Below are 20312 nucleotides of genomic sequence, written 5' to 3'. Positions count from 1 at the left end.
TGGACAAGTCGCCACCTCATCGCAGGGCCAACACAGCTAGACAGACAACATTCACACTCATTCCAAAAACATTATTGTAACATATTAACTATTAAATGTACCAAAATGCACAACATATTCTAACATATTACAATTGTAAATGTGCAAACTGCACAATAATTGTAACATTTTAGCAATTAGATATGTCAAAATGCACAAATACTGTTACATGTTAACTATTAAATGTATTAAAATGCACATATTAACTATTAAATGTGCTGAAGTGCACAATTATTGTTACAAATTAACTATTTAAATGGGCTAAAAAACGCAAACCAACTGTCCTAAAATTAACTATTAGTGTATTACAGTAGCTAACAATTGTGCCAAAATGTCCCATTCTTTTTAAGGAGAAGATTGTGCACATTTGCATGAGATAGGGTTATTTATAGTTCAATGTTAAACTCTATATAACATATGCAAAGATCCATGGAGCACATATAAGGATGTCTGGGACAAGACTGCATCAATGTTGGAGCCATGAACCTCGGCTGGCCTTATCTCCCCCAACCCCTGAGACATCCTGTATGCAGGCCCATTGTTCCAGGCCTCCCCGGTGAACTGTCAACCTCTGTGTGTGAGTGTGCGTCTGTACGAGCACACCTGCCCCGCACGACAGCACACACCAGTTTTCAACCACTGGAACTTTCTGGATTATTATGCCTTTTTATGTTTTTGGAGGACACATTTAGTGGGAAGCGGGTAGCTTTTTCCAGACTTACCAAAACAAATGCTGTGGTATGCAACAGAGTACTGCATCCATCCATTCATTTTCTACCGCATTATATTGCTGATAAATATTGAGAAGTAGTATGCATCATTTAAGCACACTTTAAATGAACGTCCCACTAAAACCACACGTGTCTGTCAGTGATAGTTTACGTACGTGTTGCTTAAAACGCATTTTTTCAACACATGTATTTGTTATTCTTATGGGTGTTTATGCAATACATTTGCCACTCAAACGTGCGCTTATCAGCCTTCGTGTTTACAAAACATAAATGTGAGGAAGCAGGCAATATACACTTGCTACATGTCAGGCTGCATGGGTGGCCAAGTAATATTTCATATATATTGGAAAGAGGGATTTATGCAGGATTAGGCGACAAAGAAAAGGCAATCATTATGCATACAGGCCTATGGCTTACCAATGTTGTCCAAACAACTGAAAAAAAAATGCATTAAAATACAAAAATATAAATTTTGATCAATAAATACACACAAAACATCTTCATTTTATTATAATATATATGATTATATTGTTTGATCATATTCCTATTTTTTATTCATCTATGTGTTATACATACTTAAAAAATTATACCCAATTAACATGCATGCATTTTGTTGTATATAATATATAGACATCAAACTTTGGGAACTATAAATTTGGATACTATTAAAAGATAGCATAGGTGGCCAAGTGATATTTCATAAATTTTGTATAGAGGGATTTATGATTAATTAGGCGACAAAGAAAAGGCAATCATTATGATATGCATACAGACTTATTGCTTGCCAATGTTGTCCAAACAACTGGAAAAGAAATGCATTAAAATACAAAAAGATACATTTTGATCAGTAAATATACACACAACATATTTGTTTTATTATAGTATATAGGATTATATAGTTTTTTACCATATTCTTATTTTTTATTCACTTATGTGTTATAAATACTTAAAAAATACACCCAATATACATGCATTTTGTTGTATATAATATTTAGACATCAAGCTTTGGGAACTATGAATTTGGATATTAATAAAAGATAGCATAGGTGGCCAAGTGATATTTCATAAATTTTGTAAAAAGGGAATTATGCATAATTAGGCGACAAAGAAAAGGCAATCATTATGATATGCAAACAGGCCTATGGCTTACCAATGTTGTCCAAACAACTGGAAAAAAAATGCATTAAAAGATAAAAATATACATTTTGGTCAATAAATACACAAAACATATTTTCGTTTTATCACAATATATATGATTATATTGTTTTATCATATTCTTATTTTTTATTCATCCATGTGTTATAAATACTTTTAAAAATTGTAACCCAATGAATATACAAATATACAATATTTTGTTGTATATAATATATAGACATCAAGCTTTGGGAACTCTGAATGTGGATATTATTAAAAGATCTATGATCAATTTGAAGTGATATGCAAATACTAATGTTTCACATATTTGTTTAAGTTTCCTCTTGCAACTGGCATTGGTGTGTGTGTGTGTGTGTGTGTGTGTGTGTGTGTGTGTGTGTTCGTGTTTGTCTGTGTGCGTGTGTGGATTATACAGTGTTGAAGACATTTTAGAACAATTACTAGCAAATGTGTTACACTAATAATTAACATTAGAACTTTTAATAGTTGATTTGTGCATTTTGGCACGTGTAGTCAATTTGTAACAATAATTGTGCACACTAGTACATGTAATAGTTAATATGTGCATTTTAATATATTCAATCGTTAACATGTAACAATATTTGTGCACTTTGACACTAATAGCTAAATGTTACAATAATTGTCCAGTTTGGTACATTTAATATGTTACAATAATTGTGCATTTTGCACATTCATAATTGTGCATTTTGGAACAATTAAGAGTTAACATGTTACAATAATTGAGCATTTTGCACATTTAGTAGTTAATATGTTACAATAATTGTGCATTTTGTAACATGTAATAGTTAACATGCTACAATAATTGTGCATTTTGGCATATTTAGTAGTTAATATGTTACAATAATTGTGCATTTTGGCATATTTAGTAGTTAATATGTTACAATAATTGTGCATTTTGCACATTTAGTAGTTAATATGTTACTATAATTGTGCATTTTAGAACATGTAATAGTTAACATGTTACAATAATTGTTCATTTTGGCATATTCTAAATATTTGTATTTCATAATTAATAAAGTTTGTCTTAATGCATGGCTTGTAGAGTCGGTGGAGCTGCACAATTTGCACAATTGATATAGTGTTGTAGGGGGTGATGTGTGTTTTGACTCATTCGATATTTATTGGAGAGTCGCAAGAAAAAAAATAAACGAGAGTTTGTGTTTGGGAAAAAAATCTTTAAGACTTAAAATAATGTCTGAATCAAAACAAAAATAATGAGCTAATATAGCCTCCTAAGTAGGTCAAGTGATGCAATGAACCAAACTTTTTAAGGAGGTTAATTAACTTTTTACATTGTCTCCAGACGGATTTATAAGAAAATTGCCATTAGTTAAATATATATATATAATTACATATATTTGCATAGATTTATGTACATTTTATATTTTCACTTAAATCTAAGCACTTTTTTAAATAAATAACTCAGATCTAAATAATCGACTTTATGTTAAAGTGCACCTCAAAGTTTAGTTTCCAAAAACAACTATTATTTTTATTCGAATTGTAATGTGTTTTAAAATATCAGTTTATTTTGCTGCTGTATCAATAATGTGGATTGATATTTGTCACACAAAATCATATCCATTTGTAAATGTCTCCCAAAAGAAAATTCAAAATTTCAGCGCAAAAATTCCTTAATTATTAATTATTATTAATTCGTTAATTATTGCAATGCACGTGTGTTTTTTTTGTTTTGTTTTTTTGCAATACTGTTTTCAGTCGCATACAACTTTAATTTCATTGCGTTAATGCAATTATAATTTGCTAAAACTGGGACACAAAATGCTTTGTTAGAATTGCACATTTTAAAGAAAATAAACGTTGCATTGTGTATTCAGGTTCAAATGAAAATGACTTTGCAATGTGTTTTATAAATGATAATTGTTAAAACATTTTAATTAATATATTACGTGTTTTAAAAACCTTAACATGTTGTTTTTAAATATTAAATATTTGGTGTATAATACAAATGATAGGCAATGGAACATACTGTGAAATGTCTTTTGAAAACGGATCAATGGTATTTTTTTTCATTCTTACTAATGTATATTTTTCGCATATGCAACAAATAACTTACGACATAACGACTTTTAAATGCTGATACATTTGACTTAAATATATATATATATATATATATATATATATATATATACTATATTTTCAAAACTCATACATGTAAATACTAATTACCTTACACAAGCAATGAAACTATTGCTGAATGTGTTTTAAAAACGAATAAATGTAAAAAAATATATATCCCATCCATTTTCTACCGCTTATTCCCTTTCGGGGTCGCGGGGGGCGCTGGCGCCTATCTCAGCTACAATCGGGCGGAAGGCGGGGTACACCCTGGACAAGTCGCCACCTCATCGCAGGGCCAACACAGATAGACAGACAACATTCACACTCACATTCACACACTAGGGCCAATTTTAGTGTTGCCAATCAACCTATATTTTATTATTATTATTATATATATTTTTGTATTATAAAGTAAATTTAAAAATCTCAAATAACAGTTATCAAAATTAAAGGCAATGAAAGGTACATTGTATAATGTGTTTCAAAAACTGATATTCAAAAAACATTTTTCATACACATTTGTAATGTATTTTAAAAAGGGATACTTCATTTATTTTAATTAATATATATTTTGTATATGTTACAATTTTTTAATTAATATATATTGTTACTATTAAAGGCACTAACACTTTATAATGTATTTTAAAAACTAGTAAACTTTAAAATTACATTTTTAAATTATATACTTTGTACATGTTACAATTTTTATATACTGTATAAAGTGTTTGAACAGCTGAAAATAGCACATTTAATGTTCCAAATTATAGTCAATGCACAGTCGACATTATCAAAGATTGGTTCATGGTCATGATGTATTTTAGCATTTTTTTATTCAGAAATTCACAAACCTATAAAAGATTTTTTTTAAAAGTGCTAATTCATTTTAAACATTTCCCCACGATGAATGTAACAATATATCACTTTTATTAAACAAACAAACAAACAAAAATAAACATATGCGAAAACCTGGCCCTTTTTTTTATCTTATCACTTTTAATACGAAAACACATTAAAAACCCTGATTTTGTAATGAAAAATTTGGTCAAGGCGTGCGTAAAAACTTATGGTCACAATAATCCGTGGGAATAACAAAAACAAAACAAAAAAAGAGGTTCATTTACACAATTAGGTCCAAACCAGTCCAACTAGAAATGTCTCAACGTTGGCGCGTCCTGGCGGGAAAAAAAAAAAATTAAAAAATCAAATAAAAGTGGTGAGATTTAAATATCAATCCTCGTATGCAAGGCGGAGTGTTTGCTCTCGTGTTCCCAGTACGAGCAATGCATCATGGACAGCTCCGCCGGCTGGCGCGAGCACGCGAACTGAAGGCCGGCTCCGTTGCCGCTCGTAACCGGGGGAGGCGCCGCAGTGGCCGGGCTCAGTTGCTGGGAGTGGTGCGGGTGCGCCGGGTGATGGTGGTGGTGGTGGTGGCTCATGCCGTTGTAAGAGTTCACCATGCCGGGCAGCGCCATGCTCTGCACGCGGGAGTAGGGGTTGTAGGACGCCGGGGCGGACAGAGCCTTGACGGGGCTGACGTTGGCGTTGGTCACCTGACAGGAAGTGTACGACATCGGGGCGGACGGCTGCCCGAGCGACCAGGAGTTGTTCATGAAGCTGGACTGGAGGTACTTGGGCGGGGAGAGGTAGCCGTAGCCGTCCCCTCCGAATAGCGACTTCCCCGGCTGGAAGTGCGACGGCGGGGGTCGGAACGGCCGCTTCATGCGCCGGCGCCGCCGGTAGTTGCCCTTCTCGAACATGTCCTCACACGCCGGGTCCAGAGTCCAATAATTCCCCTTCCGCTCCCCGCCGCCCTCCCGCGGAACTTTGATGAAGCATTCGTTGAGACTCAGGTTGTGTCGGATGCTGTTCTGCCAGCCCTTCTTGTTCTTCTCGTAGAAGGGGAACTTGGTGATGATGTACTGGTAAATGCCCGACAACGTCAGCCGCTTCTCGCCGCTCTCCCGGATCGCCATGGCGATGAGGGCCACGTAGGAGTACGGGGGCTTCTGTGAAGGATCCGGCTTTTCCGGCACTTTGTCCAGCAGCGGCTCCTCTTTGGGCATTTCCTTCTCCTTGCCGGTGTTGCTGTCGTGGATCATCAAGATCGAGTCGTCGTCCGGGTTCTGGTAAGCGGCCATCATTTCCCCGCTTTAATTCCGTCCTGGTGCGGCAGAGAAGTCTTGCTTTTGCGGCTCTGTTGGTGGCCCGAACATGAGGACCTTCTTGCCTCTTTTTTTCCCCTCCTCCGGACTGCTTATGATGGAGACGCAACACCGGTTGTGATTTGTGACTCCGTAAAGCCAACCCTTTCTTCCGACACACACACACACACACACACACACACACACACACACACACACACACACACACACACACACACACACACACACACACACACACACACACACACACACACACACACACACACACACACACACACACACCTTCTTGTATTTGTTACCTTCTCAAGACCATCTGGAAAATGCCTACCTCTTTAAGACCACCCTATATAAATAATAATAATAATTATATATACACACAATGCAAATATAAAAAAGCTTGTTGTGAAAAATTAATTGGAATTTCACAAGAAAAAGGTCACAATTTTCACAAGAAAAACTTTGAATTTTGGCGGTATTATAATAAGAGTCATCATTTTACTCAACACGAGTTAAAGTGTTAATTCTTGTAAAGCCAACCCTTTCTTCCGACAAGCACACACACACACACACACACACACACACACACACACACACACACACACACACACACACACACACACACACACACACACACACACACACACACACACACACGTGCACACGCACACACACATTTTTGTATTTGTTACCTTCTTGAGACCTCCAAAAAAGGCCTACCTCTTGAGGACCACCCTATATAAATAATAATAATAATAATGATAATAATAATAATAACAATATACACATACTATGCAAATATAAAAAAGCTTGTTGTGAAAAATGAGTTGGAATTTCGCAAGAAAAAGGTCACAAATTCACAAGAAAACTTTGAATTTTGGCGGTATTATAATAAATGTTACTTTACTCAACATGAGTCAAAATGTTAATTCTTGTAAAGGCAACCTTTTCTTCTGACACGCACACACACACACACACACACACACAAACGCATAAACGCGCACACATACACACATCTCGATGGTGAGCTCCAAAAACAAAGAAACGGAAAATCCTTTAACCTTGTGTCTGTGAATATTTGTTGCATTGTTGAACATTCTGGAAGTTTCGGTATGATAAACAAGCAGTGGCTTCACGTAGTTGGCACTAGCGTTAGCACAAGCTAGCAGTGGGAAGCAATCCTTTATCGGCTTGTGTCCTGGTAGTGCATTCTCCTTCGTTGTAATAAAGGTCCGCTGTGGCATCTTTTTTTGGTTTCATCACAATTAAAGACTTGCTGCAGACCAAAGCCCCCGTCGCTGACAAAATCCTTGTAGTGAAGGTGATGCAAGCTGGAAGTTAACTATGTAGCTAAAATGCTAGCTCGGTGGTTGTCTAGCAACTAGAAGCGACACAGCATTACTGTGGGAGTTTGGACACATTTAAAGAGTTTCTGATCACACAAAGTGGTCTTTTAGACAGTCCCACACAGCAGAAGTGCAGCCAGCATATAAGCCATGATTAGATTCAAGTTGAAAAACTTGTTTAAGTCGGGGTCCACTAAATGGTTTTGCCTTTTAGTGGTCAATTGTACAGAATATGTTCTGTAATGTGCAATCCACTAATAAAAGTCTCAATCAATCAATCAAAGCTTTTTTAAAGGGTTGCACCGGTGAGTTCAGGATGTAAACAGGATGTGACGTAGGCGGCCCCGGTGTCTGTTTGTACAGGAAGTGACATCATCAAAATTGCAGTGCCCAACCGTACGGCTTCTAGCGACACACACCAAATGAATGAAGAAATTAATGAAGCGTTCGATACATGGTCTGCACACAGAGGCATGTTTGGCGCAATGTACACTTTTGTAAACCGAAAAGCAGGGGTCTCAAGCTCATTTTACCTGGGGGCCACAGGATGCAGAGTCTGGGTGAGGCTGGGCCGCAAGAAAAGATTAATTCAAAAAAATTGTGCATACTCCTCAGCATGTCTTGTTGTATAACAACGTTTCAAATTGTATCCCTTGTGCGTCGCAATTTTTTTTTTGCAAATAAGACACGTCGGGGTGCCCCTGTGCTCAACAAAGAAATATTGCATCTCCCACTTTTCCTGGAATTATCTTTGCTCATCACTAACCTTTCTCTTCACTGCAGGATTTGAAAAAGACATGTTTAGGGCTGTGGAGTATATTTGTTTTTAGCCAACGCACGGAGAATAATGTTATTTTCGCAATGTGTGTCGTTCCGCTTTTCCTCCCTACAGCAACACGGCGGTTGGTGGATAGCAGGCCCAAAAAATTTACGGCTCTCGGAGTGTGGAAATATATGTAATGTTCATCGTGTGAGGCAATGCAAATTAAACAATAAAAAAAAACATAACGATTTGAATTGGTGCAGGTGTCGCGCGGTGTGACTGCAGCCAGGAACGTAAGAAAAGCCTCGTCTCCATGGCAATGTCTCTGTCGCTTTCACTCATTTGCCGCTTTTCCACTAATGCAGGGGTAGGCAACCCAGAACGTTGAAAGAGCCATTTTGGACCCAAATAACACAACGCTGTCAAGCGGCATTCACATAAAACTTGCGGGCCGCACTAACATTAAACTTTCATATGAAGGTGGGGGCCGCAAACTTACGTCTCGTGGGCCTCGTGTCTGAGACCCCTGCCGAAAAGGATTTAAATAGAGGCTTTCGTAAATCGAGGTTCCACTGTAATTTGAATAAAAAAAAAAAGCTTTGATTTATATTCTGTTTATTTAGATTATTCCTTAGATAAGTGTAACTATCCTTCCTACTTCCTCCTCCTTTTTCTACCGCTTATTCCCTTTCGGGGTCAAGTCTAGAGACCACATGTGACTTTAAATATGTGGACATAGTTAAAGTTAAAGTAACCCTGATTGTCACACACACACTAAGTGTGGCGAAATTATTCTCTGCATTTGACCCATCAACCATGATCACCCCCCTGGGAGGTGAGGGGAGCTGTGAGCAGCAGCTGTGGCCGCGCCCAGGAATGATTTTTGGTGATTTAACCCCCAATTCCAACCCTTGATGCTGAGTGTCAAGCACGGAGTTGACGAACAGTAGGGAGTTTTAAACATTTTTAAAATGTTCATTACTGCACACGTGTTAACATTACAATTTCAATGTTGATGATATGCAAAAAAATACATTTTTTTGTACATTTTCAATTATTTGCCAAAAATGTGAACGAGGCAATGTCCACGGTGTGTTCAACCGATTAATCGAACAAACTAATCGATAGATTTCTTGATGATTTAAATAACATCTGCAGCCCTTGAAGTGTAGATTGTGCCAAATTACCATAAATACACTTGTCTATTTTAGGGCTGCAACAACGATATGATTAAATTGAATAATTTATATGCAAAAAAAAAGCCTTGTTTTATATTATGTTGCTTCGGTTAATCGATAAATAAGTGTAACAACTAAAAGTTGGTCATGATCGCGTGCAACTTTAAACATAGTTGCGGATATAGTTTTGAAAAAAATGCCCTGTTTTTTCACTGCACACGTTAAACATACAATGTCAATATAGATGATGTGCATTTATTATAAAATAGTTATGAAAATCATGGAAAACAGAACGTTGTTTGTTTTATTTCCACCATTTTCCCTAAAATGTGAATGAGGTTATAAAGGGTGTTTTATCCGAATAGTAAATTAATCAAACAAACTAATCGACGGATTACTCGGTTTTATAAATGATAGACAGTTGCAGCCTTAAAAGTATATATTTTACCAAAAATAACATACACTAAATAAATATCACATATGCTCACAGTAGTATATTTCAGGGTTGCGACGATTATTTAGTTTAATTCAAGCTTTAATTGATATTCCATTGAATGCAGCTGAGATAGGCTCCAGCGACCCCAAAAGGGACAAGTGGTAGAAAATGGATGGATGGATGGACTACTAAAATGTATCAAAACCATTGATCGCATGGAGTACCAACAACTTTAAATACACCGACACTCACGGAAAATGATATTATTAACAACTTACAACCAATCAAATGCATGTTGTGCTGGATAGCTGTTGCATATTTTTTTAATAAGTCATAATTCAGTGTTTTCTTGCAGTATAATGTTAAGATTTAGTTGTTGATTTTTTTTCTTGCAGATTTGCATGAACCAGGAGTTTGTTTTATCAACTTTGCTGAAACCTTAATGCCTGCATATATTTGGTAATACAGCATAGGGCTGACTGAATAAATCAAGGAGAAAGAAGTCTGGGATTCATATTTTGTTGCGTCAATTAATCATTAAAGGAGTGAAACTTATAAAAAACATTATAGATTTAAAGAAAAATTAGACATGTTAAAAGGGCAATTTCAATGTTGATGATGAGCATTTATTAGTAAACCAGAATGAAGTTGATGTCAAGTGGAAAAATATGTATTATTATCCTTATTTCAAGTATTTACCCTAAAATACACACTGAGGCTATGTGTGTTTTATTCGGTTACTCGAGTAATCGAATAAACATGTTGATAGATTACTCGATTACTGAAATAATCCATAGCTGCAGCCCTTAATGGAAAAATCGTTTGATTAAATTGTTCCATTGATCAAGTAATGGAATAAAACACACGATCCACAATGCGTAATTTAGATGAAACATACATGATTTTTCCGCCTGCCATAACCTAAATCATTAAAAAAAAAAATCCATTAACATTAAAATTGAATTTTTAACACGTGTGTATTAATAATAATAATAATAATAATATTAATAATAATAATAAACTGTGCTTTTATCTCTGTTATGTCCGTTCTATTGCAGTGGCCGTGTGGAAACTATGTCCACGTATTCAAAGTTCCAGGGCTTCCTTCATGCAGTCCGGATTTTTCTCCTTTTTTGACAATTAACAATTACTCAAAGCAACAAAATATGAATCGGAGCTTTTTTCCCCTCATCAATTTAATCGACCCTATATGCTTTATTTGTCATTCCTAGAAAAAAAAAAGACCGGAATTAACATTTCAGTAAAATTTATAAAACTAACTCCTGATTCATGCATGAAATATTATTATCATTAATCGTGAATTATGACTATTTTATTTAAAATAATGCAATATTCGCCCTTGAGCATGCAATTTATTGGATTAAAGTTGTTATAATTTAGACATTATTTTGTGCCATTCGCACACAACTTGCATTTTGCAGAACACGTAAATACTAAAATGCATGTACAAGTGCAATGGGTAATATAACCTAATTAATTATTATTATTTTACAAAACAACACTACGTTATAGTACAAAAGCATTACATTTATTTACGTGTTGCATGTTCGAGCGTTGCTTAATTAGCCATCGTGGACGCGCAGGAGCGCATGCACGAGCACGAGGAGGCGTCTAAACCCCCCCTGGCCACCCATGGGGGTCCCTTTGGGTTGCCGCGGAGTGTATTTCCGCGGCGTGGTGACTGCGTGCGTGCAGGGGGAGCAGCATTGGCGTGTGTGTCATCACCCTCCTGCAGACAGTCTGCAGCCTGCACGGCCATCAGGAGCCGCGCGTCTCTCAACGTGCAATTATCCCGACCACTGGCAGGTTCACGGCACGTCATTTCTCCTTTCCCACGCCATTGACACTAATCTCTGCGTGCATTATTCAAAATGTTGCCACCACAATCACTTGTTATTGTGTGAGGATTAACACGTTTTTACAGTTTGCAATAAGAGTACAATAAGGCAAGTAAAATGTGATGTGATCCACGCATGCAAATGTGGATCATGCAAAAAAAAACAACAACAGCTATTATTTATTTAATTTGTAACATTTCTGCGTCGAAACAATTGTTTTTCTCTCACTCTCTGCAAGTCAAGAAAAACAATGGTCTTGAAATGTGACGTGATTAGGCCACCGTCATTAGATACTCAAATAAATAGCTTTTAATCCTATTAGTGCAGCCTGGAATTGATTTTCCACTTAAATTCAATTTTTTGCTGCATTTAATGTCTTTTTAAAATGAATTTGCGAATACATTTTACAGGTGTCAAACTTAAAGGCCAAGGGGCGTCATAAAAGCACTTTGTCTTTCTTGCTGAATGTAATTTTAATCTTTCCGCTTTGACAGAAAAAAAAAATGTACAGGATGCAATTTATGTCTTTTAAACTTCAACGTTGTCTGATCCTGCAAGAAGATATTTCAAACATTTTTGTTGTTATCAAAAATCCTTAAATATTTGTTTATAAGGATCCCTGTATCTTCCGTTTATTCTATTTCCAATTCTTAAATGCAAATCCAAAAACAAATTTCAGGCCATTTTTTCTATTTTCATCTGTGAAACAAAAGTTGGACAACTATTTAGTTACACTTTTTCAAAACGACATGCTGAACAAAGGTGTTAGCATTATGCTAAGACATGCTAAACGCAAAGGAAAAGCTGAACTACCGCTTCCGGTTTAATTTGTCATCACACAGATTTTTTTGCATTTTGGATGAACATATATTCGATTTCTGTGCTTATCTGGAAAAAAAATCCATTAAAGAAAAACAGCACATAATCCAATTTTATGGCAATATTTTAATGAAAATCAACCCTTCTGTGTTTGTTTTAATATCTGCCATACATAATAGAAATAGAAAAACAGCCCTAATTTATTTTTGTGATTTGCGTTTCACAATTGGAAATAGAATGAATGCATAGGAAAAAATAATAAAATAAAAACAACCAAAAAAGAATGAGCGGAAGTTACACAGACCATTTTAATTAAAAATATTGCCATACAATTGGATTTTGTGCTGTTTTCTCTTATGGATTTGAATTTTTCCGAAAAAACACAAAAATCGAAAAACATGTTCATCCAAATGTGTGATGACAAATTGAACCAAAAGCAGTAGTTTAGCTTTTCCTTTACGTTTAGCATGTTTTTAGCATAATGGTAACATATTTTTTCAGCAGGAGACATATTGTCGTTAAAAAAAAAGTCTTATTAAATTGTTGTCCATTTTTTGTTTTAGAAATGAAAATAGAAAAAAGTGGCACATAATTTGTTTTTTAATTTGCATTTCAGAATTTGAAATAGAATGAACGGAAGGTACACGGACCTATTGTGAATTGTGAATTATATTTATATAGCGCTTTTCTCAAGTGACTCAAAGCGCTTTACATAGTGACACCCAATATCTAAGTTACATTTAAAGCAGTGTGGGTGGCACTGGGAGCAGGTGGGTAAAGTGTCTTGCCCAAGGACACAACGGTAGTAACTAGGATGGCACAAGCGGGAATCGAACCTGCAACTCTCAAGTTGCTGGCACAGCCGCTCTACCAACCGAGCTATGCCGCCCCAGTTTACACGTTACAAAAAAGCTCTTCGCAACTTCGTAGATGACCTAAAAACAACTTTAAAAAAAATATATATTCTTAAGAGAAAAAAAAAAGGATTTTTTAATTGATAATAAATCGAAATAAACGAGAATCACGATTTAGAAGTGAATCGATTTTTTTAAGTACTCCTTGTGATTATATCTTTTTATTCATATATATTCCCATACAAACACCCTTGGACCTTAACTGTTGCCAGTCCAACCAAAAACATTTATCATAATAATAATAATAACAATCCATCCATCCATTTTCTACCGCTTATTCCCTTTGGGGTTGCTGGGGGCGCTGGTGCCTATCTCAGCTACAATCAGGCGGAAGGCGGGGTACACCCGGGACAAGTCGCCATCTCATCGCAGGGCAATAATAATAATAATGATAATCCATCCATCCATCCACTTTCTACCGCTTATTCCCTTTTGGGTCGCGGGGGGCGCTGGTGCCTATCTCAGCTTCAATTGGGCGAAAGGCAGCGTACACCCTGGACAAGTCACCACCTCATCGCAGGGCAATATTAATAATAATAATAATAATAATGATAAAATAAATAACAAATGATGAGTCCCCTTTCAATGAAATAGGAATATTTCTAAAGTAAAATCACTATTATCAAAATGTATTTTTTTTCTTTTAAAAAGTTGCAAAGAGCATATTGTAAATCCATAAAACAGTACAAAAATGAATGTACTGTATACTCTATTTGACCAAGTCTTACTTCTTTTCAAAGTATGCAGATAAGAATAACAGATACTGTGAGTCGTATTGTATTTTGTGTAATAGTTATCTAATGTATTATTTATTATGTATATATTTGTGATTAATTTTTAGATTGTATTAATTGTCAATTTTATGTATGCTATTTTATTTTGTCTTACTTTTCAGTTTTATTGCACCGCTGGGGATGAATATAGAGTAACATCCATCCATTAACAACAACAGCAGCAACACAAAAAGCAGCATAAAGCAGCCATGAGGGGTTTTAAAGATGACATATTTGGGTTATGTATTTTGTATTTAGTAGGTGGCTTGAATTACATTATTTTTTTAACGGTCACACATCTCTGTTGTAATATAACCTACGAAGAAAAATGATCAGCTTGTTCAAAGTGAGGCTCAAGCTCGAGGGCCTGCAGCTCATTTTATATCGGCCCGTGCACATACTGAAAATAAAATGACGAAAGTAAAACAAAAGTAGAAAAAAAAACTTGAACAAAACCCCCCCAAAAACTAGACAAATTGGTCATAGTATTTCTATTATTTTTTCAAAATAATCTTAAAAAAGGACAAATAGTACAAAACGTTTCCTTTTATGCATTTGGCCCTGGGTGTAAAACGTTTGGACACCCTTGCATGAGGCCTACAAAGGCCGTCATTGCAAAGGGGCCATAATGTGATTTGAAAGAGTGGAATTCCTGTCCTGGTGCACTTCCTGCCCTTGCAGATCTGGAACTAGGATGTTTATCATAGTGCGTGCGGGTGGAATGCGACGGACGGATCCGACGGGGTCAGGTCGGGACCGGAGAACAGAACACGGCCACCCGGCCTGGAGACGACACACACAGCAAGTCGAAAGAATATGAAGATTATATTGTGGATCAATCCTATTAGATTAGTAGTCCTACTTGAATTAAAAATACCTGTATATTTTAAATGAATTTGTTCGAATATTTGTAATTATTTAAGACCATACCTAATTAAATGCCTATCAGTATTTATATTACGTTCAAGGCTGTAACATTTACCTCCACTCTGGCCTTCCTGCATGTGTAAATATCAACAGGACATCTCATCATTGGACCCCTTCTGGGGCAAAAGAAAGGTATGTGAGAAGGAAGGATGGATGAATGGAGGGACCCCGCCAAGGGGCAGAAGAGCGAGCATATACCCTCAGCCCTCATGCAGCGCCTTCAACATGGCTGTGGTCCCTCTCGGAGAGAAAAGAGAAGATAGAGCAAATAAACAAAGACCACCAGGTTTCCTCCACCTCCTTTAGATCCCCGCCCGCACCCTACTAAGGTTGGGGCATGCATGGGGATGGGGGGATGGGAGGGGGGGGGGGGGGGGGGGTGCCTGGGATCACACACTGATAAAAAAAAAAAAAAGCCATTTCCAACACTTCTGAGATGTGTTTCCGTGACGATGTATCTTCTTGAATGAAGACGTTCAGTGGGTGGTGTGTGAGGAACATTTCCTCACATTGTGCGTCTCCTCAACCTCAAACATGGAGGTCATTACGCTGTTTCGAACCAGAAATTAACTCATATCCTTTTCGGACTTGCATTGTGTGAGCTGGCTTGTAGCATGAACTGCTAAAAACACGTAACTTCCCATTTGTTTTGATTTCAAATGCATTGTTCCATTAGAAATACTGGAGATCCAAATACCAACAAGAATTTATCAGTGTTTCTCAACCTTTGTTGGGCCGCGAGCTCCCTCTAGAGCAGTGTTTTACAACCACTGAGCTACAGTCTGGTGCGGCGAGATTATGTAATTTCACCTATTTTGGTTAAAAATATTTTAACCGTGTAATACTCTTCCATATCATTAGGTGGCAGCAGGTAGCTAATTGCTTTGTAAACGTCGCATCTAATGCGTAAATCAAAAATAAACAAAAGGCGAGTGCCCCTAAAAAAGGTCTTGAAGCTTAGGGATGGCTATGGAAAACGAAACAAAAACTGAACTGGCTACAAAGTAAAGAAAAACAGAATGCTGGACAACAGCAAAGACTTACAGCGTGCGAAGCAGACGGCGTCCACAAAGTACATCTGTAAATGACATGACAATCAACTCTCTCCTTTGAGTCACACATTAAAAGCGTTACTATAGCGGCCTTCTTTCATCGCCGTACTATCGCTAAAATCCGCTCCATTTTGTTCACTAACGACGCTGAGATCATTATCCAAGCGTTTGTTACGTCTCGTCTCGATTACTGTAACGTATTATTTTCGGTTCTCCCCATGTCTAGCATTAAAAGATTACAGTTGGTACAAAATGCGGCTGCTGGACTTTTGACAAGAACAAGAAAGTTTGGTCATATTACGGCTATACTGGCTCACCTGCACTTAAGATGTGACTTTAAGGTTTTACTACTTACGTATAAAATACTACACGGTCTAGCTCCAGCCTATCTTGCCGATTGTATTGTACCATATGTCCCGGCAAAAAAATCTGCGTTCAAAGGACTCCGGCTTATTAGTGATTCCCAGAGCCCAAAAAAAGTCTGCGGGCTATAGAGCATTTGCCGTTCGGGCTCCAGTACTCTGGAATGCCCTCTCGGTAACAGTTAGAGATGCTACCTCAGTAGAAGCATTTAAGTCTCATCTTAAAACTCATTTGTATACTCTAGCCTTTAAATAGACCCCCTTTTTAGACCAGTTGATCTGCCGTTTCTTTTCTTTTTCTCCTATGTCCCCCTCTCCCTTGTGGAGGGGGTCCGGTCCGGTGGCCATGGATGAAGTACTGGCTGTCCAGAGTCGAGACCCAGAATGGACTGCTCGTCCAGAGTCGGGACCCAGGATGGACCGCTTGCCTGTGCATCGGTTGGGGACATCTCTTCGCTGCTGATCCGCCTCCACTTGGGATGGTTTCCTGCTGGCTCCACTTTGGATGGGACTCTAGCTACTATATTTGATCCACTTTGGACTGGACTCTCACGGTTATGTTAGATCCACTATGGATTGGACTTTCACAATATCATGTTAGATCAGCTCGATATCCTTTGCATATGTGGGGGTTGCCCACATATGCAGTCCTCTCCAAGGTTTCTCATAGTCATCATTGTCATCGTAACCGACGTCCCACTGGGGTGAGTTTTTCCTTGCCCTTATGTGGGCCCTACCGAGGATGTTGTGCAGCCCTTTGAGACACTTGTGATTTAGGGCTATATAAATAAACATTGATTGATTGATTGATTAATTGAAATACTCTTAAAACAAAGCAGGTGTGGGGAATAGCGCTCATGAAACTGCCACAGGAAAAGCCACCAAAATAGGACCACAGGACACTACACACAGGAAAACAGCAAAAAACTCCAAATAAGTCACGACGTGACATGACAGGTCGGGACAGTTACTTTGAGACAAGAGCTATAGTGATGCATGGTTGGTTATGGTTTGAATTCAATTCCAACAATTGCAACAATTACTTTTTACTGTCAATATCAACTACCAAGTTTAAATTTTTTATGTTTTCTGCTGGTGGTGTGCCTCCGCAATTTTTCAACGAACAAAAATGGGCCTTAGCTCCAAAAAGGTTGAAAAACATTGCTCCGCAGGAACGGCAAAAAATATGGTGGTCCGTATGGAACGCAGCGGTACTCAATTGTAATATGCGTTTCCTCCACTTGTGGCAGTAATGACAACATCAAACAAAGAAGTCTGGAGCTAAACATATAGAGAAGTTTAATCGCAAAAATTATGAGAAAAGTGGTGAAACTGTATTTTCATTTGCATTTTAACTTTATTGACAGTTTTGTTGGAAAACAGTCATTCTTCATGTTATTTATCTATCTTAGTACATTATAATTGTATGTTAATGTGTTTTTCGTGAGTTACGAAATTCGTTTTTTGAATTGCATTTCAGAATTTGAAATGGAGTGAACGGAAGGTATACGGACATATAAGGTTACAAGTTCCGAAAAAGCTCTTCTTGGCTGCTGACATATAGTCTGCTGTATGAGTGCAACTTTGGAAATGGTCTAAAAAAATTATTTAAAAAATTGATCCTAAAGAAAAAAAAGGATTATTGAATTGATATTAAATCGAAATAAATGAGAATCGCGATTTGGAAGTGAATCGATCTTTTTTTTCATTACTCCTTGTGGTTTCATATTTTTATTGGACCTTAACTGTTGCCAGTCCGACCAATTTCTGATTTGTTTTGATTTCAAATACATTTTTCCATTAGACATAGTGGAGATCAAAATACCAACAAGAATCTATGAGTGTTTCTCAACCATTGTTGGGCCTCGAGCGTCCTCTCGAGCAATGTTTTTCAACCGTTTTTGAGGCAAGGCACGTTTTTTTAATTTAAGAATACGGAGGCACACCACCAGAAAAAATGATAATCCACCAGGTCGTTGTGCCTTATTTTGAGTTTGTTGGTGTTTTCCTGTGCTTTAGTTCTTGTCTTGTGCTGTTAATTTGGTGGCCCTTCCTGTTTCGTCGGTGATTTCCTGTAGCAGTTTCATGTCTTCCTCTGAGTGCCATTCCCCGCACCTGCCTTGTGTTAGCAAGCATTGTCACGTCATGTGTGGATGTACTTTGCGGACGCTGTAAGTTTTTGCTGTCGTCCAGCATTCTGTTTTGGTTTACTTTGTAGCCGGTTCAGTTTTACTTTTGTTTTGCATACCTTTTCCTTTCCCTTTTGTTCATTTTAGGTTTAAGGCTTACATACCTTTTTACCTGCATGCCGTGGTCTGCATATTGGGATCACAACAAACCATCCTCGTCTCACACGACACATTTCAAATTTTACAAAGCAATTAACTACTTGCTCCCACCTACTGACATGGAGTATTACGTGGTTACCCTGCTGAGTTTTACACAGCACCGACACTAATCAGCACCACATTATTTGCAGATTATATAATTATTGATTTGCAAAAAATATTTTTTGGACCAATTAGGTGAAGTTTCATAATTTACCACGGCACACCAGAAAATATCTCACGGCACACACAGTTGTTGAAAAACACTGCTCTAGAGGACCGGCAAAAAATATGCGTTTCTCTGCTGTGGTCCGGATGGGCCGCAGCGGTACTTAATTGTAATACGCTTTTCCGCCTCTTGTGGCAGTAATGACAACATCAAACAAAGAAGCCTGGAGCTAAACTCATTGAGAATTTTAAGCGCAAAAATTATGACTAAAGTAGTGAAACTGTATTTTCATTTACACTTAAACTTTATTGACAATTTTGTTAAGAAAAAGTCTTTTTTCATGGTATTTTTTTAATAAATTATGATTGTATGTTAATGTATTTGTGAGGTATTTGCGAGTTAAAGGAAAATATAACAAGATCACCATGAGCTAGCTTATGTTACAATTACTAGAACAAAGAACACATTTGTTTCGCAATTGTCTAAATTTTTCATAGATACAAAGTTTATGTAGTAAACATTTTTTACCGGCTCGGATAAAATGATAGGTGTATACGGCGGTCACTCTCGTTTGCTATTATTAGCTAACAACACCTTAAGCTAATGCGCGACCATGTGTTACATGTGCTTTTTGTACGTAATGATGAAAATAAACGACTTGCTACCCGGACTACACGAGAGCATCTTTGTGATCAGAATGACCCCCAGGTGGGCAACCTCCACAGATATTATTGCCCTTATTTTTATATAACAATAATGCCTATATGTCCTTTCAAATGCAATGACATTTTATTTCCTATGTATTTTATATCTACAAGTTAAATAAAACAAACAAATATTGACAATAAAATATACTTTGTTAGCAAAATGTTGCACTTGTATAATAACTACAACCAAAAGCAATAGAAATATGTTAAGGAGGGGTTTGGGGGTGGGAGTGGAAGGGTGTAGGTGCTCTCAAATATACACAAAAATAACAATTTTTGGATTGAAAAACAAGGTTGCACTTTAATATTGAACATGTTGGCAGAGGTCAAGCTGTACATTATTTACCTTTTAGATAACTTTTTACAGTTTAACCAGGACAAGACTGTAATCTTAGTCATTGGCCCGGAGACCCTGAGAGAGAAACACACATCAAAACTACCATCATTGTCATTAAAGGCCTACTGAAACCCACTACTACCGACCACGCAGTCT

At 37.0% G+C, this 20312-nt stretch overlaps 1 protein-coding gene across 1 annotated transcript; it reads right to left on the bottom strand.

Moving 5' to 3' along the window:
• Positions 1 to 4839: 4839 nt before the first annotated feature.
• Positions 4840 to 6319, bottom strand: foxl2a (forkhead box L2a). Its single transcript, XM_061918880.1, has one exon. It carries the CDS (start codon positions 6167 to 6169, stop codon positions 5249 to 5251), a length of 921 nt encoding a protein of 306 aa, XP_061774864.1. The 5' UTR covers positions 6170 to 6319; the 3' UTR covers positions 4840 to 5248.
• Between the last annotated feature and the right edge of the window lie 13993 nt (positions 6320 to 20312).

Source organism: Nerophis ophidion, linkage group LG13 (genome assembly GCF_033978795.1).
Source record: "Nerophis ophidion isolate RoL-2023_Sa linkage group LG13, RoL_Noph_v1.0, whole genome shotgun sequence".
Lineage (NCBI taxonomy): Eukaryota > Metazoa > Chordata > Actinopteri > Syngnathiformes > Syngnathidae > Nerophis > Nerophis ophidion.
The sequence above is the reverse complement of the archived record's forward strand: the minus strand, read 5'-3'. Positions and strand labels throughout refer to the sequence as shown.